This window comes from Nerophis ophidion, linkage group LG11, assembly GCF_033978795.1.
Source record: "Nerophis ophidion isolate RoL-2023_Sa linkage group LG11, RoL_Noph_v1.0, whole genome shotgun sequence".
In the NCBI taxonomy this organism is placed as follows: domain Eukaryota; kingdom Metazoa; phylum Chordata; class Actinopteri; order Syngnathiformes; family Syngnathidae; genus Nerophis; species Nerophis ophidion.
Genome location: NC_084621.1, coordinates 18,080,331 through 18,103,439, shown reverse-complemented (window position 1 = coordinate 18,103,439; position 23,109 = coordinate 18,080,331). Strand labels below are relative to the sequence as shown.

The window sequence follows — 23,109 nt, the reverse complement described above, 5'->3', positions numbered from 1 at the left end:
TTTAATTTTTATTTTTTTAAACTGTCGTTGCTCAAAAAATTATGAAAAAAAAATCTATGTTATAAAATGTGGACATATTTTAGGCTCCCATTAATTCATAAACTAAAAATATTTGGGGACAATTAAAAAAAATGTATCTATGTGAGACAAAAAAAAAAGCAAAAAATTAAAATAAAATAGAAAATATGTAACCAAAGTTGATATGGATATTTAAGCATTGAAAGCGGAAAAAAAATAAGTGACTCTTTTTTAACACTTATGCGTGGGACCCTTTTGGATCCCCAACAATGTTAGTCTGATTTTTATTTTTTAAATTTTTTTTTTTTAAACGGTTGTTGCTTAAAAAATACTAATGAATTTAATTCTATGTTATAAAATTTTGACATATTTTAGGCTCTTATTAATTCATATAAACCAAAAAAATTTGGGGAAAATAGATTTAAATATATATATATGTTTTTGCCATAAAAAAACAACATTTTGAGGACAAAAAAGGCAAAAACAATTGAATATTAATAAAATATATATTCAAAGTTGATTGAGAGATTTAAGGATTGAAAGCGGGGAAAAAATAGGTGACTTATTTTTAACACCTTTATGCGGGGACCCTTTTGGATCCCCAAGAATTTTAGTGTGATTTTTTTTTTTTTAAACGGTCGTTGCGTAAAAAAAAAAATATTGAATCAAAATCAATGTTTTCATGAAATATTGACAAATTTAAGGCGCCAATTAATCCATATCAAATACAAAATATTTTGGGGAAAATATAACATATTGGACGTGTTCAATACCATTTCGTCAATACGAGTTCCCCAGGGTTCGGTCCTTGGCCCTGCACTCTTCAGCATCTACATGCTGCCGCTAGGTGACATCATACGCAAATACGGTATTAGCTTTCACTGTTATGCTGATGACACCCAACTCTACATGCCCCTAAAGCTGACCAACACGCCGGATTGTAGTCAGCTGGAGGCGTGTCTTAATGAAATTAAACAATGGATGTCCGCTAACTTTTTGCAACTCAACGCCAAAAAAACGGAAATGCTGATTATCGGTCCTGCTAGACACCGAACTCTATTTAATAATACAACTCTAACATTTGACAACCAAACAATTAAACAAGGCGACACGGTAAAGAATCTGGGTGTTATCTTCGACCCAACTCTCTCCTTTGAGGCACACATTAAAAGCGTTACTAAAACGGCCTTCTTTCATCTCCGTAATATCGCTAAAATTCGCTCCATTCTGTCCACTAAAGACGCTGAGATCATTATCCATGCGTTTGTTACGTCTCGCCTCGACTACTGTAACGTATTATTTTCGGGTCTCCCCATGTCTAGCATTAAAAGATTACAGTTGGTACAAAATGCAGCTGCTAGACTTTTGACAAGAACAAGAAAGTTTGATCACATTACGCCTGTACTGGCTCACCTGCACTGGCTTCCTGTGCACTTAAGATGTGACTTTAAGGTTTTACTACTTACGTATAAAATACTACACGGTCTAGCTCCATCTTATCTTGCCGATTGTATTGTACCATATGTCCCGGCAAGAAATCTGCGTTCAAAGGACTCCGGCTTATTAGTGATTCCCAAAGCCCAAAAAAAGTCTGCGGGCTATAGAGCATTTTCCGTTCGGGCTCCAGTACTCTGGAATGCCCTCCCGGTAACAGTTCGCGATGCCACCTCAGTAGAAGCATTTAAGTCTCACCTTAAAACTCATTTGTATACTCTAGCCTTTAAATAGACTCCCTTTTTAGACCAGTTGATCTGCCGTTTCTTTTCTTTTTCTTCTATGTCCCACTCTCCCGTGTGGAGGGGGTCCGGTCCGATCCGGTGGCCATGTACTGCTCGCCTGTGTATCGGCTGGGGACATCTCTGCGCTGCTGGTCCGCCTACGCTTGGGATGGTTTCCTGCTGGCTCCGCTGTGAACGGGACTCTCGCTGCTGTGTCTTGGATCCTCTTTGGACTGGACTCTCGCGACTGTGTTGTATCCATTGTGGATTGAACTTTCAGTATCATGTTAGATCCGCTCGACATCCATTGCTTTCCTCCTCTCTAAGGTTCTCATAGTCATCATTGTCACCGACGTCCCACTGGGTGTGAGTTTTCCTACCGAGGATGTCGTGGTGGTTTGTGCAGCCCTTTGAGACACTAGTGATTTAGGGCTATATAAGTAAACATTGATTGATTGATTGATTGATTTCTTTGAGAAAAGGCCATTAAACAAACACACAAACAAAAACTACATTAAAAAAAAAGTTTAATCAAAGGATGGATCTGATGTTGATCTAGAGATTTAAATGTTAGAAATAAAGTGAGACTTATTTTTAACACTTTTGTGAGTGGGACCCTTTTGGATCCCTAAGAATTTTAGTGTGATTTTATTTTTTAATTTTTATTTTTTTAAACTGTCGTTGCTCAAAAAATTATGAAAAAAAAATCCATGCTATAAAATGTGGACATATTTTAGGCTCCCATTAATTCATAAACTAAAAATATTTGGGGACAATTAAAAAAAACCTATCTATGTGAGACAAAAAAAAAGCAAAAAATTAAAATAAAATAAAAAATATGTAACCAAAGTTGATATGGATATTTAAGCATTGAAAGCGGAAAAAAAATAAGTGACTCTTTTTTAACACTTATGCGTGGGACCCTTTTGGATCCCCAACAATGTTAGTCTGATTTTTATTTAAAAAATTTTTTTTTTTTAAACGGTTGTTGCTTAAAAAATACTAATGAATTTAATTCTATGTTATAAAATTTTGACATATTTTAGGCTCTTATTAATTCATATAAACCAAAAAAATTTGGGGAAAATAGATTTAAATATATATATATGTTTTTGCCATAAAAAAACAACATTTTGAGGACAAAAAAGGCAAAAACAATTGAATATTAATAAAATATATATTCAAAGTTGATTGAGAGATTTAAGGATTGAAAGCGGGGAAAAAATAGGTGACTTATTTTTAACACTTTTATGCGGGGACCCTTTTGGATCCCCAATAATTTTAGTGTGATTTTTTTTTTTAAACGGTCGTTGCGTAAAAAAAAAAAATATTGAATCAAAATCAATGTTTTCATGAAATATTGACAAATTTAAGGCGCCAATTAATCCATATCAAATACAAAATATTTTGGGGAAAATATAACATATTGGACGTGTTCAATACCATTTCTTTGAGAAAAGGCCATTAAACAAACACACAAACAAAAACTACATTAAAAAAAAAGTTTAATCAAAGGATGGATCTGAAGTTGATCTAGAGATTTAAATGTTAGAAATAAAGTGAGACTTATTTTTAACACTTTTGTGAGTGGGACCCTTTTGGATCCCTAAGAATTTTAGTGTGATTTTATTTTTTTATTTTTATTTTTTTAAACTGTCGTTGCTCAAAAAATTATGAAAAAAAAATCTATGTTATAAAATTTTGACATATTTTAGGCTCCCATTAATTCATATCAAACTAAAAATATTTGGGGACAATTAAAAAAAATGTATCTATGTGAGACAAAAAAAAGCAAAAGTTTTAAATAGAATATAAAATATATATAACCAAAGTTGTTATGGATATTTAAGCATTGAAAGCGGAAAAAAAAAAAAGTGACTCTTTTTTAACACTTATGCGTGGGACCCTTTTGGATCCACAACAATGTTAGTCTGATTTTTATTTTTTAAATTTTTTTTCTAAACGGTTGTTGCTTAAAAAATACTAATGAATTTAAATCTATGTTGTTATAAAATGTTGACATATTTTAGGCTCTTATTAATTCATATAAACCAAAAAAATTGGGGGAAAATATATTTAAATATATATATATGTTTTTGCCATAAAAAACAACATTTTGAGGACAAAAAAGGCAAAAACAATTGAATATTAATAAAATATATATTCAAAGTTGATTGAGAGATTTAAGGATTGAAAGCGGGGAAAAAATAGGTGACTTATTTTTAACACTTTTATGCGGGGACCCTTTTGGATACCCAATAATTTTAGTGTGATTTTTTTTTTTTTTTTTTAAACGGTCGTTGCTAAAATAAATAATATTGAATCAAAATCAATGTTTTCATGAAATATTGACATATTTAAGGCGCCAATTAATCCATATCAATGCTTTATCGGTTTGGATAATGAAAGCTATCAGAATGGCTGTGGCCCTCGGTGGGAAAAAGTGAAGACACCCCCGGTGCGAGGGGGCGTACTTCCTGCGCACACCTGCCGCTGGTGGTGAGGACTATGATGGCCCCCGCGCAGCACTTGAAGGACGACTCCACCGCCCCGATGGCGGTCACCTCCGTGGGGTCCGTGGACAGAGGAGTCAGACGCCGCAGCTCCTCAAATTGCTGCTGGTGGAAAATGGCCGCCTCTGCCTCCCTGCAGATCTGACAGCAAAAAGGATGGGGAGTGGGGGGTGGTGGGGGGGAGTCAACACAGGGCTTACACACACACACACACACACACACACACACACACACACACACACACACACACACACACACCGAGTGCATCATGGCCACCGCCTCCACAGAAAATAGACCCTTGGCCGTCTCGCCAGACAACATCACGCAGTCCGCTCCGTCCAACACGGCGTTGGCAACATCACTGCCCTCCGCTCTGGTGGGCCGAGGGTGGGACACCATGCTCTCCAGCATCTACACACACACACACACACACACATTTGCTCACATGTCCCTTGGCAAGTTTCACTGCAATAAGGCGCTTTTGGTCGCCAGCCACAAGCTTCTGCTTACATGTTTCACCCCCAAATTGCTGCAGTTCAGCTGAATGTGTTGCTTTTCTGACATGGACTTGTTTCTTCAGCATTGTCCACACCTTTTAAAAGTCAGGACTTTCCTCCAGAAGTTCTTATCTTTGTCCATGTGATGTCAGATGAAAGAAAAACGGAGCTGTGTGGCCACAATACCCAGCAATGTGTTTGGAGGAGAAAAGGTGAGGACTTTAATCCCAGGAACACCATAACTACGGTCAAGCATGGTGGTGGTAGTATTATGCTCTGGGCCTGTTTTGCTGCCAATGGAACTGCTGCTTAACAGAAAGTAAATGGGACAATGAAAAATTATTCAGCCCGGAGGTTGGATCTTGGGTGCAGTTGGGTGTTCCAACAGGACAATGACCGCAAACACAGGTCAAAATCAGGCTAGAATGAAAGTTTTAGAATGGCCTTCCCAAAGTCCTTACTTAAAGGCCAACTGAAATGAGATTTTCTTATTCAAACGAGGATAGCAGGTCCATTCTATGTGTCATACTTGATCATTTCGCGATATTGCCATATTTTTGCTGAAAGGATTTAGTAGAGAACATCCACGATAAAGTTCACAACTTTTGGTCGCTAATAAAAAAGCCTTGCCTGTACCGGAAGTAGCAGACGATGTGCGCGTGACGTCACGGGTTGTGGAGCTCCTCACATCTGAACATTGTTTATAATGTGAGCCACCAGCAGCAAGAGCTATTCGGACCGAGAAAGCGACGATTTCCCCATTAAATTGAGCCAGGATGAAAGATTTGTGGATGAGGAAAGTGAGAGTGAAGGATTGGGAGCGATTCAGATGTTATTAGAAACATTTACTAGGATAATTCTGGAAAATCCCTTATCTACTTATTGTGTTACTAGTGTTTTAGTGAGATTATATGGTCGTAAGTGAAAGTCGGGAGGGTGTGGCCACGGGTGTGGTGACCGCCAGTGTTTCAGATGGAAGCCACGGAGGAGCCAAGAAAGTCACAGCTGCCTCTTTGACAGCTGCAGGAGGACGCAAGATCCGCTCATGTCTCCGGCAAGAGCCGACTTATTTCCACCATTTTCTCACCGAAACCTGCCGGTTGACATGTGGTAGAGCTTTCCCGCTCTGCTCCATATTAAAGCTTCACAACAAACAAAGAAACGCTGGCTGTGTTTATGTTGCTAAAGGCAGCTGCAATCCACCACTTTCCACCAACAGCTTTCTTCTTTGACGTCTCCATTATTAATTGAACAAATTGCAAAAGATTCAGCAACACATGTCCAGAATACTGTGTAATTATGCAATTAAATCGGACGACTTTTAGCCCCTCCAACCAATAACGTCACAAGCACGCATCAACATAAGCGTCATCATTCCGCGACGTTTTCAACAGGATACTTCGCGGGAAATTTAAAATTGTAATTTAGTAAACCAAAGCGGCCGTATTGGCATGTGTTGCAATGTTAATATTTCATCATTGATATATAAACTATCAGACTGCGTGGTCGGTAGTAGTGGGTTTCAGTAGGCCTTTAAAGGTGTAGACAATGCTGAAGAAACAAGTCCATGTCAGAAAAGCAACACATTTAGCTGAACTGCAACAATTTTGGGGTGTGATCCGTAGCCCGGATCATATTGTGTTTAGGTTTTTGAGTCTTTTTGTATTATGTTGCGTTTGTGTTTGACTTCTTTGGTTCCTGGTTGCACTTCCTTGTTTGTTTTGTCACCGTGGTTACGTATTAGTTTCGCCTGCCACTTGGTCCGGACGCACACCTGTTTTGTAATTACTGTCTTTATTTAAGCCTGCCTCCCTCATTCATTCTGTATCGACTCCTGAATTCCTGTTCGCTACCGGCTAGCTTCCGCGCTAGGTCCTTTGTTAATGCTAGCTCCCATGCTAAGCGTCTTTTGTGGCTATAGCAAGTTTTTCTTTGTTAGGGTCTGATTTAATTTTAAATAAATCATTTATTCTTACCTTCACGCTGTGTCCAAGGTTCGTCAGCATTCCTGGGAGAAGTACTCCGCATCACTATGCGACCCGGTCGTTACAGTACGAAGCCAGACAGAATGAACGAAGGAAGCAGGCTTAAATCAAGACAGTAATCACAAAACAGGTGTGCGTCCGGAACAAGTGGCAGGTGAAACTAATACGTAACCACGGTGACAAAACAAACAAGGAAGTGCCACCAGGGACTAAAGAAGTCAAACACCAACAGAACATAATACAAAAAGACTCAAAAACCTAAACATAATATGATCCGGGCAACGGATCACAACACTTTTGACCACCACTGTATGTATGTCTCCGGTAAGAGCCGACTTATTACCACCGTTTTCTCACCGAAACCTCTATATATATATATATATATATATATATATATATATATATATATGTATATGTATGTTGCAGGTGATGCATGATGGGTAAATGCGGAAGGCAGTCGATCGGAAAAAGGACACAAGGATGCCTGAGAAAGCACATTGTTTGGGGGAAAAAAATTGGTTGCATTCATGCTGTTAGGCCGTGTGTGTGTGTGTGTGTGTGTGTGAAAGCTGCTGTAACACTGTCATGAAGTGCTGGGAGCTGTAGCACAAACAACAAATAATACGGCATCGTGTGAGTCAACATGGCTGCAGGAGAGAGAGAGACAGTGTGTGTGCGTGTGTGTGTGTGTGACCTGCGTGGCACAGATGACAGGTTTGCCAGCAGAGTTGCATCGACCAATCATCATCTTCTGGGCGATGAAAACTTTCTCCACAGGGATCTCGATGCCCAGGTCGCCCCTGGCAACCATCACACCGTCGCTCTCAGCCAGGATCTCCTGGAAGCTGAGGAGGAGAAGAAGGAGGAGGAGGAGAAGGTTAGAATCCAACATGGTGTCCTGTGTGGAAGTGCAGGAGACTTTCACGAGGAAGTCAACATTTTACTTATCCGATACCTCCATCTTCTTTTTTCACAATACATCATCATTAAAGATGACAATACATTATTATTATTACAGATGACAATAAATCATTATTTATTATTAATGACAATACACCATTGCTTGTTATTAAAGATGACAATAAATCAATATTAATTATTGAATAAGACAATACACAACTATTTATTATCAAAGATGACAATAAATACTTATTAAAGATGACAAATCATTATTTATTATGAAAGATGACAATACAGCATTATTTATTATTAGAATACAACAATACACCAATCATTTATCATTAAAGATGGCAATAAATCAGTATTTATTATTGAATAAGACAATACATCATTATTTGTTATTGAAGAAAACACATATTTATTATTAAAGATGACAATAAATAATTATTAAATATGACAAATCATTAATTATTATTAAAGATGACAATACAACATTATTTATTATTAGAGTAAGACAATACATCATTATTTATTATTAAAGATGACAATAAATCAGTATTTATTATTGAATAAGACAATACATCATTATTATTGAAGAAAACACATCATTATTTATTATTAAAGATGCCAATAAATTATTATTAAAGATGACAATACATTATTCATTATTAGAATGACAATACACCATTATTTATTATTAAAGATGGCAATAAATCCGTGTTTATTGTTGGACAATACATCATTATATATTATTAAATAAGACACTACATAATTATTTATTATTAACTATGACAATAAATCATTATTAATTAAATATATATCATTATTAAAGGTGACACATTATTATTTATTATTAAATATGACAATAAATCATTAAAGATGACTAATTATTAATGATTAAAGATGACAATAAATCAATTATTAATTATTAAAGATGACAATACATCATTTATTATTAAATAAGACAACCCATCATTATGTATTAATATAGATGACAATACATCATTATTTGTTATTAAAGATGACACTACATTATTTATTAAGATGACAATACATCATTATTTATTAAAGATGACAATACAACATTATTTATTATTAGAATAAGACAATAAATCATTATTTATTATTACAGATGGCAATAAATCAGTATTTATTATTGAATAAGACAATACATAATTATTTATTATTAAAGATGACAATAAATCATTTATTAAAAATGACAATACATTATTAATTATTATAAATAAGAAAACACATCATTGTTTATTATTAAAGATGACAATACATTTTTATTTATTATTAAAGACAACACATCATTAATTATTAAAGATGACAATACATCATTATTTATTATCAAATAAGACAATACATCATTATTTATTATTAAAGATGACAAATCATTATTTATTAAGATGACAATACATGTATTATTACAGATAACAATAAATCATTATATTATCAATACAATGAATAATTAGGCTGTCATAATATTAATAATAATAATATCAGACTATGTATAATATCACATGATATTAATCATAGTGGGTATGATATGAGTATGATTATTATATGATCATATAATAATTATATCATAATATGAATAATAATGTCATAACGATAATATATTATAGTAATAATTATATCATAATAGGAATACTAATAATTATATATTATTATGAATAATATTTAATAACCATGTCATAAGAATATTAGTTATTACATCTTAATTTGAATCATAAATATATCATAAGCATAATAATATTTATATTAAAACCACCTGGCCACGCCTACTCAAAGGTCATAGGTCAGACCCCTCCTACCACACCTCCTCAAAGGTCATAGGTGAGAGTCTTGGACCTACTTGTTGACCCCCTGCCGGCTCTCCACCTTGCTGATGACCTTGACCTCCCTCCCGTGCGCCCCCAGGGCCCGTCTCACGTCCCTGACGTCCTGGGCGGAGCGGATGAAGCTGGCGAAGACCATGTCTACCCCCTGGGCCACGCCCAGCCTCAGGTCGGCCTCGTCTCGCTGGCTGATGGCCTGCAGGCCCACCAGGTCGCAGCCGGGCAGGTTGACCCCTTTGCGGCTGCCCAGCACACCGTCGGCCTCCACCACCGCCTCCACCCAGTCCGGACCTGCCGGGGCCGAGACTTGGGTTGGATCTCGCCGGCTCACTTCGGGGGGCCGCCGCGGGTCTGACCTGTTTCCACAACTTTGAGTCCGATGAGGCCGTCGTCTATGTAGATCTTGCTGTCTGGTTTCAGGACCCGAGGGAGGCTGGGATAGTCCACCCAGATGGTCTTCCCGTCTGTGCAGTCCTTGGCACACTCTGCAGTCACCACCCGGACCTGGCTGCCCTTTTGCAGCTGCACCTCCTCCTCTGCTTTCTACACACACACAACTAAATATATACTGGGAACGACACTCCCCGCCCCTACACTTTGACCCCTGCGGTTTATAAAACGGTGCGGCCAATTTTTTTAGTTTGGAAAATACATTGATCTTCCACCAAGTGTGCGAGGGGCACATGATATTTTGATACTACATTGTTTCCTTTGGAAACAATTAAGGTATGTAAATAAACATACCTGTGTAAATACCTCATTTCAAAACGTATATATCTGCGACTTATAGTCCACTGTGGCTAATTCATGGAAAAATCATATATTTAGTGGGTTGGCTTATATACCGGTGCATTATGTAGTCTGGAAAATACTGTAATCTTCCACCAAATGAATTAAAAAAAATGTTATTTTGTAGACTAACAGATACTACATTGTTTAATTTGGAAACAAAGTATGTAACTCAACATTTACAAAATATTTCTGTGTAAATAATTTATTTTCAGAACTTATAGTCCAGTGCGACTAATATGGAAAAAATGTTTTATCTGGTCAAATTTAGTGGGTGCGGCTTATATCCCGGTGCATTTTGTAGTCTGGAAAATACTGTAATCTTCCACCAAATGGAGAAAAACATGTTATTTTGTAGACTAACAGATATTACATTGTTTCATTCGGAAACAATCAAAGTATGCAACTCAACATTTACAAAATATTTCTGTGTAAATAACTCATTTTCACAACTTATAGTTGAGTGCGACCAATATGTGGGAAAAAATGTTTTTTGGGTCAAATTTAGTGGGTGCGGGTTATATACCGTTGCGATTTGTAGCCTGGAAAATACGGTGATCTTCCACCAGGTGGTGGGGGGGGAAAACATGTTATTTTGTAGACTAACAGATACTACATTGTTTCATTTGGCAAAAACTAAAGTATGTAAATAAAAATTTACAGAATATTTCTGTGTAAATAACTCATTTCACAAAGTACATATATATCGGTGCATTTTGTAGTCTGGAAAATACTGTAGTCTTCCACCAAATGGAGAAAAACATGTTATTTTGTAGACTGACAGATACTACATTGTTTCATTTGGAAACCATTAAAGTATGTAACTCAACATTTACAAAATATTTCTGTGTAAATAACTAATTTTCAGAACTTATAGTCCAGTGCGTCTAATATGGAAACATGTTTTTTTTCTGGCCAAATTTAGTGGGTGCGGCTTATATCCGGGTGCACTTTGTAGTCTGAAAAATACAGTTCTCACCCACCATGCGGGGGAGAACATGTTATTTTGTAAACAAACAGATACTACATTTTTTCATTTGTAAACAATTAAGGTATGTAAATAAAAATTTACAGAATATTTCTGTGTATATAAATCATTTCACAACGTATATGTCCGCGACTAAATATGGAACAAAAAAAATAAATTCCGGTCAAATTTACTGGGTGCGGCTTATATCCCGGTGCGCTTTGAGCCCTGCGGTTTATAAAGCGGTGCAGCCAATTTTTGTAGTTTGGAAAATACGGTGATCTTCCACCAAGTGTGGGGGAGGGGTGGGGACATGTTATTTTGTAGACTAAAAGATACTACATTGTTTCATTTGGAAACAAGGTATGTAAAAAATCATTTACAGAATATTTTTGTGTAAATACCTCATTTCACAACGTATATATCAGCGACTTATAGTCCACTGTGGCTAATTCATGGAAAAATCATATATTTAGTGGGTTGGCTTATATACCGGTGCATTTTGTAGTCTGGAAAATACTGTAAACTTCCACCAAATGGAGAAAAACATGTTATTTTGTAGACTAACAGATACTACATTGTTTCATTTGGAAACAAAGTATGTAACTCAAGATTTACAAAATATTTTTGTGTAAATAACTCATTTTCAGAACTTACAGTCCAGTGCGACTAATATGAAAAAAATGTTTTATCTGGTCAAATTTAGTGGGTGCGGCTTGTATCCCGGTGCATTTTGTAGTCTGGAAAATACTGTAATCTTCCACCAAATGAAGAAAAACATGTTATTTTGTAAACTAGCAGATACTACATTGTTTCATTTGGAAACAAGTATGCAACTCAACATTTACAAAATATTTCTGTGTAAATAACTCATTTTCACAACTTATAGTCAAGTGCGACTAATATGTGGGAAATAAATGTTTTTCTGGCCAAATTTAGTGGGTGCGGGTTGTATACCGGTGCGATTTGTAGTCTGGAAAATACGGTGATTTTCCACCAGGTGGGGGAGTAACATGTTATTTTGTAGACTAACAGATACTACATTGTTTCATTTGGCAAAAACTAAAGTATGTAAATAAAAATTTACAGAATATTTCTGTGTAAATAACTCATTTCACAAAGTACATATGTATCGGTGCATTTTGTAGTCTGGAAAATACTGTAATCTTCCACCAAATGGAGGAAAACATGTTATTTTGTAGACTAACAGATACTACATTGTTTCATTTGGAAACCATTAAAGTATGTAACTCAACATTTACAAAATATTTCTGTGTAAATAACTCATTTTCAGAACTTATAGTCCAGTGCGACTAATATGGAAACATGTTTTTTTCTGGTCAAATTTAGTGGGTGCGGCTTATATCCCGATGCACTTTGTAGTCTGAAAAATACAGTTCTCACCCACCATGCGGGGGAGAACATGTTATTTTGTCGACAAACGGATAGTACATTTTTTCATTTGTAAACAATTAAGGTATGTAAATAAAAATTTACAGAATATTTCTGTGTATATAAATCATTTCACAACGTATATATCCGCGACTAAATATGGAAAAAAAAAAAAATCGGGTCAAATTTACTGGGTGCGGCTTATATCCCGGTGCGCTTTGACCCCTGCGGTTTATAAAGCGGTGCGGCCAATTTTTGTAGTTTGGAAAATACGGTGATCTTCCACCAAGTGTGTGTGTGTGGGGGGGGCGACATGTTATTTTGTAGACTAAAAGATACTACATTGTTTCATTTGGAAACAATTAAGGTATGTAATTAAACATTTACAGACTATTTTTGTGTAAATAACTCATTTCACAATGTATAGTCCACTGTGGCTAATTCATGGAAAAATTATACATTTAGTGGGTCGGCTTATATACCGGTGCATTTTGTAGTCTGGAAAATACTCTAATCTTTCACCAAATGGAGAAAAACATGTGAATCATTTCAGGAGTTTTCAGACCTGGGGATCATTTAAGGAGTTTTCAGACCTTGGAATAATGTAAGGAGTTTCTCGTATTTTGGGGTCTTTAAGGGATTTTCGGTTTTGAGGATAATTTATGGAGTTCTGTTTTTTTTGGGTTCATTGAAGGAGTTTTTGGACTTGAGGATCATTTAGGCGTTTTCTGATTCCAGGATCATTGAAGGAGTTTTCGGACTTGGGAATCATTTAAGGAGCTTTTTGTATATTGGGAACATTTAAGGAGTTTTCGAATCATTTAAGGAGTTTTCAGCTTTGAGGATCATTTAAGGAGTTTTTTTGGGGGGGGGGACATTTAAGGAGTTTTTGGACTTGGGGATCATTTAAGGAGTTTTTTTTGTATATTGGGAATGTCTAAGGAGTTTTCGAAATTTGGTATCATTGAAGGAGTTTTCAGCTTTGAGGATCATTTAAGGAGTTTTTTTCTGGGTGGGGGGCAGTTAAGGAGTTTTTGGACTTGGGAATCATTTAAGGAGTTTTTTTTGTGTTTTAGAATTTTGGGATCATTTAAGGAGTTTTCAGCTTTGAGGATCATTTAAGGAGTTTTTTGTGGGGGGAACATTTAAGGAGTTTCTTGACTTGGGGATCATTTAAGGAGTTTTTTTGCATATTGGGAACGTTTAAGGAGTTTTAGAATTTTGGGATCATTGAAGGAGTTTTCAGCTTTGAGCATCATTTAAGGAGTTTTTTGTGTGTGGGGGACAGGGGGGGCAGTTAAGGAGTTTTTGGACTTGGGAATCATTTAAGGCAGTGGTCCCCAACCTTTTTGTATCCGCGGACCGGTCAACGCTTAATAATTTGTCCCGCGGCCCGGGCGGGTGGGGGGTCTGGAATCCTTTTTTTTTTTCCTTTGTCATGAAAAAGGGACGTTTTTGTCATGAAAAGGGGAGGTTTTTGTGGTTGGTGTACTAATTGTAAGTGTATATTGTGTGTTTTTATGTTGATTTACCGACTTGTCCAGGGTGTACCCTGCCTTCCGCCCGATTGTAGCTGAGATAGGCGCCAGCGCCCCCCGCTACCCCGAAAGGGAATAAGCGGAAGAAAATGGATGGATGGATGGATGGATGTTGATATACTTTAAAAAAAAATATATATATATATATATATATATATTTTTGTTTTTAATTTTTTTTTTTTAATTTTTTTTTTTTTAATAAAAATGAATAAAAAATTCTTCTGCGGCCCGGCTACCAATCGGGCCACGGCCCGAGCCGCGGCCCGGTGGTTGGGGACCACTGATTTAAGGAGGGTTTTTTTTTGTATCTTAGGAACATCTAAGGAGTTTTCGAATTTTGGTATCATTGAAGGAGTTTTCAGACCTGGAAATCATTGAAGGAGTTTTCGGACTTATGAATCATTTAGGGAGTTTTCTGATTTCAGGGTCATTTAAGGAGTTTTTGGACTTGGGAATCATTTAAGGAGTTTTCGAATTTTTGGATCATTTAAGGAGTTATCAGCTTTGAGGATCATTTAAGGAGTTTTTGGGGGGGGAACATTTAAGGCATTTTTGGACTTGAAAACATTTAAGGAGTTTTAGAATTTTGGGATAATTTAAGGAGTTTTTTGACCTGGGGATCATTTAAGGAGCTTTTTGTATATTGGGAACGTCTAAAGGAGTTTTCGAAATTTGGTATCATTGAAGGAGTTTTCAGCTTTGAGGATCATTCAAGGAGTTTTTTCGTGTGAGGGGGGGGGGGGGCAGTTAAGGAGTTTTTGGACTTGGGAATCATTTAAGGAGTTTTTTTGTATATTGGGAACATTTAAGGAGTTTTCAGCTTTGAGGATTATTTAGGAGTTTTTGGGGGGGAACATTTAAGGAGTTTTTGGACTTTGGGATGATTTAAGGAGGTTTTTTTTTGTATATTGGGAACATCTAAGGAGTTTTCGAAATTTGGTATCATTGAAGGAGTTTTCAGCTTCGAGGATCATTTAAGGAGTTTTTTTTGTGGGGGGGGCAGTTAAGGAGTTTTTGGACTTGAGGATCATTTAGGCGTTTTCTGATTTCAGGATTATTTAAGGAGCTTTTTGTATATTGGGAATATTTAAAGAGTTTTCGAATTTTGGGATCGTTTAAGGAGTTTTCAGCTTTGAGGATCATTTAAGGAGTTATCTTTTTTTGCGAACAGTTAAGGAGTTTTTGGACTTGGGAATCATTTAAGGAGTTTTTTTGTATAAAGGGGAACGTCTAAGGAGTTTTCTAAATTTGGTATCATTGAAGGAGTTTCAGCTTTGAGGTTCATTCAAGGAGTTTTTTTTTTCGTGTGTGTGTGGGGGGGGGGGGGTGTTAAGGAGTTTTTGGACTTGGTATCATTGAAGGAGATTTCAGCTTTGAGGATCATTTAAGGAGTTTTTGGACTTGGGAATCATTTAAGGAGTTTTTTGTATATTAGGAACATCAAACGAGTTTTTGAAATTTGGTATCATTGAAGGAGTTTTCAGCTTTGAGGTTCATTTAAGGAGTTTTTTTTGTGTGTGTGTGTGGGGGGGGGGTGTTAAGGAGTTTTTGGACTTGGTATCATTGAAGGAGTTTTGAGCTTTGAGGATCATTTAAGGAGTTTTTTTTGTGTGTGTGTGTGTGGGGGGGCGGGGGGGGTTGTTAAGGAGTTTTTGGACTTGGGATCATTTAAGGAGTTTTTGTTTTTTGGGAACAGTTAAGGAGTTTTTGGACTTGAGGATCATTTAGGCGTTTTCTGATTTCAGGAACATTTAAGGAGTTTTCGGACATGGAAATCATTTAAGGAGCTTTTTGTATATTGGGAATTTTTAAGGAGTTTTCGAATTTTGGGATCATTAAAGGAGATTTCCACTTTGAGGATCATTGAAGGAGGTTTTTTTTTTGGGAACAGTTAAGGAGTTTTTGGACTTGGGAATCATTTAAGGAGCTTTTTGTATATTGGGAATTTTTAAGGAGTTTTCAAATTTTGGGATCATTAAAGGAGATTTCAACTTTGAGGATCATTTAAGGAGTTTTTTTTTGTGTGTGTGTGTGGGGGGGGGGGGGGGGGGGTGTTGAGGAGTTTTTGGACTTGGGATCATTTAAGGAGTTTTCAGCTTTGAGGATCATTTAAGGAGTTATCTTTTTTTGCGAACAGTTAAGGAGTTTTTGGACTTGGGATCATTTAAGGAGTTTTTGTTTTTTGGGAACAGTTAAGGAGTTTTTGGACTTGAGGATCATTTAGGCGTTTTCTGATTTCAGGAACATTTAAGGAGTTTTCGGACATGGAAATCATTTAAGGAGCTTTTTGTATATTGGGAATTTTTAAGGAGTTTTCGAATTTTGGGATCATTAAAGGAGATTTCCACTTTGAGGATCATTGAAGGAGGTTTTTTTTTTGGGAACAGTTAAGGAGTTTTTGGACTTGGGAATCATTTAAGGAGCTTTTTGTATATTGGGAATTTTTAAGGAGTTTTCAAATTTTGGGATCATTAAAGGAGATTTCAACTTTGAGGATCATTTAAGGAGTTTTTTTTGTGTGTGTGTGTGGGGGGGGGGGGTGTTGAGGAGTTTTTGGACTTGGGATCATTTAAGGAGTTTTCAGCTTTGAGGATCATTTAAGGAGTTTTTGTGGGGGTGGGGGGTAAGGAGTTTTTGGACTTGGGAATCATTTAAGAAGTTTTTTTTGTATATTGGGAACATTTAAGGAGTTTTAGAATTTTGGGATCATTGAAGGAGTTTTCAGCTTCGAGGATCATTTAAGGAGTTTTTTTTTTGTGGGGTGGGGGAGGTAAGGAGTTTTTGGACTTGGGAATCATTTAAGGAGTTTTTTTTTGTATATTAGGAACATTTAAGGAGTTTTTGAATTTTAGTATCATTGAAGGAGTTTTCGGACCTGGAAATCATTGAAGGAGTTTTCGGACCTGGAAATCATTGAAGGAGTTTTCGGACCTGGAAATCATTGAAGGAGTTTTCGGACTTAGGCTTCATTTAGGGAGTTTTTTGTATATTGGGAACATTTAAGGAGATTTCAGCTTTGAGGATCATTTAAGGAGTTTTTGTTTTTTGGGAACAGTTAAGGAGTTTTTGGACTTGGGAATCATTTAAGGAGTTATTTTGTACATTGGGAACATTTAAGGAGTTTTTGGCTCGGAGGATCATTTAAGGAGTTTTCTGATTTGGGCATCTTTTAAGGCATGGTCTGATTTTTGGGATCATTTAAGGAGTCTTCAGACTTTTGAGTGGTTTTGAGAAAGTCTTTCGGTCTTGGTGATCTTGTCACGCCTGAGAGGTAAAACAGAATCTGCACCACAGGGTGCTGCCGTCAGGTTTGTAAGTCTCCATAACGATGGAACAAAGACAGGAAAGAAGTTCCCACAGCTCCCAGTGCTGGACTAAAGTAGGCAAGGTGCGACATCAACACGAGAGACCATCACCATAGAAAGACAGAAAACAGTGTCCTTACCCCGTTGACTAGTCCAGTACGGATCTCCGGTCCCTTCGTGTCCAAGGCGATGGCCACCGGTCGGTAGTACAAGGGGGTCGGAGGTTACGGTCTCCACGGCCTGGCGGATGTTTTTGATGGTTTCCACATGGTACTGGCGGACGAGCGGGAAGTTAGGTCAGCTGAAAGGCGCAGATGTCAGGAGGACCACGGACACGCACCTCGTGTGAGCCGTGGGAGAAGTTCAGCCGTGCGATGTTCATTCCGGCTTTGATCATCTCCTGCAGCTTGGCAACGGAGCGAGAAGCAGGACCTCCAGGGAAGACAGACCACATGTTGACTCCCATAGTCCAAGTACTCTGGCGGTTCTAAACTAAGTGCCCAGGGTTCATGGGAGACCCACGGACATCATACGTTTCATAAGGACCATGGACCTTAGGGGTGTCTCCAAGGTAACTGAAAGTAGAACTACTGACTCCATCTTGTGAATGGAGCTCTTTGGCCACAAAACCAAGCAATATGTTTGGAGGAGAAAAGGTGAGGCCTTTAATCCCAGGAACACCACACCTACCATCAAGCATGGTGGTGGTTGTATTATGCTCTGGGCCTGTTTAGCTGCCTTTGGAACTGCTGCTTTAAATGGGACAATGAAAAAGGAGGATTAGTGTCAGGCTTGCCCCTGACAGTTTGTCTATGTTTTAGTTTTTTCCTCTGCATTTGTCTGTTTCCTGTGTTTAGTATTTCCTGTCTTTTAGTTCCTGTCAAGTGCTCTTAATTCATCAGCTTCCTGTCTTGTTCCCTGAGTGCTGTGTTCCTCCTCAGTGTGTTTAGTATTTCCTGTCCTTAGTTCCTGTCTAGTGCTCTTATTTGGTCAGCTTCTTGTCTTGTTCCATGAGTGCTGTGTTCCTCCTCAGTGTGTTTAGTATTTCCTGTCCTTAGTTCCTGTCTAGTGCTCTTATTTTGTCAGCTTCTTGTCTTGTTCCATGAGTGCTGTGTTCCTCCTCAGTGTGTTTAGTATTTCCTGTCCTTAGTTCCTGTCTAGTGCTCTTATTTTGTCAGCTTCCTGTTTTGTTCCCTGAGTGCTGTGTTCCTCCTCAGTGTGTTTAGTATTTCCTGTCGTTAGTTCCTGTCTAGTGCTCTGATTTTGTCAGCTTCCTGTCTTGTTCCTGAGTGCTGTGTTCCTCCTCAGTGTGTTTAGTATTTCCTGTGCTTAGTTCCTGTCTAGTGCTCTTATTTTGTCAGCTTCCTGTTTTGTTCCCTGACTGCTGTGTTCCTCCTCAGTGTGTTTAGTATTTCCTGTCCTTAGTTCCTGTCTAGTGCTCTGATTTTGTCAGCTTCCTGTCTTGTTCCTGAGTGCTGTGTTCCCCTTCAGCTGCGGCTGACTGGCATCTGGCCACACCTGTTGCCAATCAGTCGGCTCCTATTTGTACCTCCTTTGTCTTGTGTCAGTTGCTGGATCATTGTATTGTCATTCGGACTTGTCGTTGCCATATGTTGCTCTTGTCGTGTCTGTGATTCTTTTGAGAAGTGAAGTGAATTATATTTATATAGCGCTTTTCTCTAGCAACTCAAAGCGCTTTACATAGTGAAACCCAATATCTAAGTTACATTTAAACAGTGTGTGTGGCACTGGGAGCAGGTGGGTAAAGTGTCTTGCCCAAGGACACAACGGCATTGACTAGGATGGCGGAAGCGGGAATCGAACCTGCAACCCTCAAGTTGCTGGCACGGCCGCTCTACCAACCGAGCTAAACCGCCCCTAACTTTTCAGCTATTACCTGTCGCGCTACATTTTGTCCTGGTCGTCGTAGCGGTAAAACTGTACTTTGTGGCCAATAGTTATTTCCAGTTTTTTTGGTTTGCTATCCCTCTAGCTTCCATGCTAAAGTTCACTTTTTTGTTTTGTAGCTTCCAGTGCTAGCTCCCCTAGTTTATTGTTCCGCCCACGTGCGTGCTTTTTGTTGTTCTTGTTTAGTTTTAATTAAATCATGTTTTCAAATTCTATGCCTGCCTCCTCCTCTGCATCTTGGGGTTCATCAACAAATAACTCTGACAATTAGCTCCAAATTGTTCAGGACAACCTACCTAAATCATCAGCCCGGAGGTTGGGTCTTGGGCTGCAGTTGGGTGTTCCAACAGGACGATGACCTCAAAAGTGGTAAAGTAATGGCTAAATCAGGCTTGAATGAAGGTTTTAGAACGACCTTCCCAAAGTACTGACTTAAAAAGTGTGGACAATGCTGAAGAAACAAGTCCGTGTCAGAAGAGCAACACATTTAGCTGAACTGCAGCAATTTTGTGGTGAAAAACGTAAGCAGAAGCTTGTGGATGGCTACCAAAAGCGCCTTATTGCAGTGAAACTTGCCAAGCGACATGTACATTGCTGTACGTATACTTTTGATTGCTCACATTTTCAGTGGAGCCATAATAAATTCATAAAAGAAGCAAACTTCATTAATGTTTCTTGTGAGCAACAATCACTACATCACAAAAAAATAAGAGATGTAGAAATAATTGGCAAGTCAAGACAGCTTTACAAGTGTACGTAAACTTTTGACCACCACTGTGTGTGTGTCAATACTTGGACTTGTTTTTCCGGAAGGAAAAGGAAAGTTGGCGCGGGCAAGACATGAACGTAAGTACATATTTTATTTTAACACACTACAAATAAAGGAAGCAAACAAAAGGCGCGCACAATGGCGGAAAACAAACGTGACTAATGAAGACAAAAGACTAGCACAAAGGCAGAACTACGGACAAAAAAAACAAAAGACACTAACGGTGGCATTAAATAACAAAACTTACGTGGCATGACAAGAAGCAAAACTATGGATCGGCCTGAGTGACAGACGTAGAATAGCATGGCATGGGTAAAGGTAAAGTGGCCAGGCTGACTACCTGGCAATTACAGGTTTAAATAATGCTGTGGTGATTAGTGACAGGTGTGCGAGTGCAAAACGTGAGACAGATGCGTGACATAAGGACGGGTGAAAACTAATGGGTAGTAATGGAAACAAAACAAACAAGGAAGTGCAAAAACAGGAACTGAGTGTCCAAAAAACAGACGGCACATGGCCCAACAAAAACATGGTCATTACATTAGTTATACGCTGGTACTTGACACGAGCTAAAGTTAGCGTTACATTGCATTTTTTTATTTATTTAACATTAGCAACGTTTTCAGCAAATTTTGCAGCTGAACACCTCGCAGTCATGTAACTTGGCCCTTCGATACATGCTAACTTTTAGCATGCTAACAATTTTCCCCCCAATATCGCCACCAAACACTTTACAGTCATATAATTAAGTACTTGAAACATGCCAAAGCTTAGTATGCTAGCATTTGTAACTTTAGCCTGCTAACTTTTTTTAGCCAAATTTGCAGCCGAATGCGTTAAGAGTTATAAGCTGGTACTTGACCCGTGCTAAAGTTAGCGTTACGTTGCATGTTTTTTTTTTTCCATTTAACAATAGCAACTTTTTCAATGAATTCTGCTTCTGAACAGCAGAATGGGGGACATTTAAATGCAGTGACAAGGCTCCTGGCGCCTTGAGGCCCCTAGTTTGGACAACCCTGACCTCGCCAAGTCAGTGATCTCATATTGCTATCGGGAAAAGTTGTCATTTTAGGGGAATATAAAAAAGGTACCGTATTTATTTGAATTGCCGCCAGGGCGCTAATTAATTTAAAACCTCTTCTCACTCCGCCGTTTACCAAAGGCATGCGGTAAATTTAGGCCTGCGCTTATAAATTTGAGTGTGATGTAAGGATACATAATGAAAAGAACATTTGATTAAAAAAAAAACATTATAGTCTTACCTTTACTTATAAATTAAGTCCTTCTGATCAAAAGCATCGATAACTTGTTTATAGAAGTCTTCCTTATCTTTCTTCAGTTTTAAAAGTCTCTCTGTCTCGATGGAGATCTTCCTTTATTACTTCCTGCTTCGATTGAAAGTCCAGTTTAGAAAAGTGTTTTATTTTAGATATGTAATCCTCCATGTTAAAAGTGCAAGCGAGAGGAAAAAATAAACACACGCTGCTCACTCTTGCTGCTTGTTGTCACTTCTTCTGCAGCTGAATTGTCGCGAGAAGGATCACTAGCGCCCTCTACCACCAGGAGGCGGGAGTCATTTAATGACTCATATTTGACACACGCAGCTACAGTATACTAAAAAAAAACATAGCTGCTTACTGTTCATTTTAGCATATTCAATTGATCTTCTTCCCTTTATGCGATTTCAAATTATTGAAATCAGCCTCCTCCATTTTGAAAATGATGAGAGGTGAAGTGTCACTCGTGACGTGACGAGTTTGACCCGGCGGAAATTCTAGGCAGGTGCATACTATATACCCGGCGTTAATTCAAGGAAATACGGTATAATTCCATGACTAATATTCCTCCTCACCGATGGTGCAGACGATGCTGGTGTTGCGAGCGGTGATGGGCTCCTGGTCGATGTCCAGCAGACACAGGTGCTCCAGGAAGGTGTCGGCCATGCTGGCGTCCAGCTGCTGGCGCTGGATGAAGGAGTCCGGCTGTGTCATGGCCTCCGAGTAACGTCTGATGCGAGCTGAGGGCCAGAGGGAGGAAGGAAGCACGCTCGCTTTTGAACTTTGAACTGTTTATCTTTCAGTCTGTGAGTGTGTGTGTGTGTGTGTGTGTGTCTCTCATTTGCAGCCCTGCTGGTCAACATGAGGGTGGGACCAAAAAGGAGGCATTTTTTCACATCGCTTTTAAAAGTGCTCCCCCTCTGGTCAACATATGAAATAACAGGTGTGTGTCAACGTGTAAAGTGCTCCCCCTCTGGTCAACATGTGAAATAACAAGTGTGTGTCAACATTGGAAGACCTCCCCCTCTGGTCAACATATGAAATAAGTGTGTGTCATCATTTGAAATGTTCCCCCTCTGGTCAACATATAAATTAACAAGTGTGTGTCAACATTTAAAGTGCTCCCTCTCTGGTCAACATATGACATAACAAGTGTGTGTCAACATTTGAAGTGCTCCCTCTCTGGTCAACATATGACATAACAAGTGTGTGTCAACATTTGAAGTGCTCCCCCTCTGGTCAACATATGAAATAATAAGTGTGTGTCATCATTAGAAGAGCTCCTCCTCTGGTCAACATATGACATAAGTGTGTGTCAACATTTGAAGTGTTCCCCCTCTGGTCAACATATGAAATAACAAGTGTGTGTCATTATTTGAAGTGCTCCCCCTCTGGTCAACATATGAAATAAGTGTGTGTGTCAACATTTGAAGAGCTCCCCCTCTAGTCAACATATGAAATAACAAGTGTGTGTCAACATTTGAAGAGCTCCCCCTCTGGTCAACATATGAAATAACAAGTGTGTGTCAACATTTGAAGAGCTCCCCCTCTGGTCAACATATGAAATAAGTGTGTGTGTCAACATTAGAAGTGCTCCCCCTCTGGTCAACATATGAAATAACAAGTGTGTGTAAGAAATTGAAATGCACCCCCTTTGGCCAAAATCAATAAAATAAAAAATAAATATGT

At 38.1% G+C, this 23,109-nt stretch overlaps 1 protein-coding gene across 1 annotated transcript in view; it reads right to left on the bottom strand.

Moving 5' to 3' along the window:
• The window catches only part of pklr (pyruvate kinase L/R), a 51,888-nt gene that overhangs the window by 5,790 nt on the left and 22,989 nt on the right, over positions 1 to 23,109 (bottom strand). The window contains 9 exon segments of the mRNA XM_061915217.1: positions 4,224 to 4,390; positions 4,508 to 4,660; positions 7,426 to 7,576; positions 9,493 to 9,766; positions 9,832 to 10,018; positions 17,607 to 17,681; positions 17,683 to 17,739; positions 17,807 to 17,898; positions 21,996 to 22,160. Of these exon segments, the coding sequence (XP_061771201.1) occupies positions 4,224 to 4,390; positions 4,508 to 4,660; positions 7,426 to 7,576; positions 9,493 to 9,766; positions 9,832 to 10,018; positions 17,607 to 17,681; positions 17,683 to 17,739; positions 17,807 to 17,898; positions 21,996 to 22,134 (1,295 nt within the window). The 5' untranslated portion in view covers positions 22,135 to 22,160.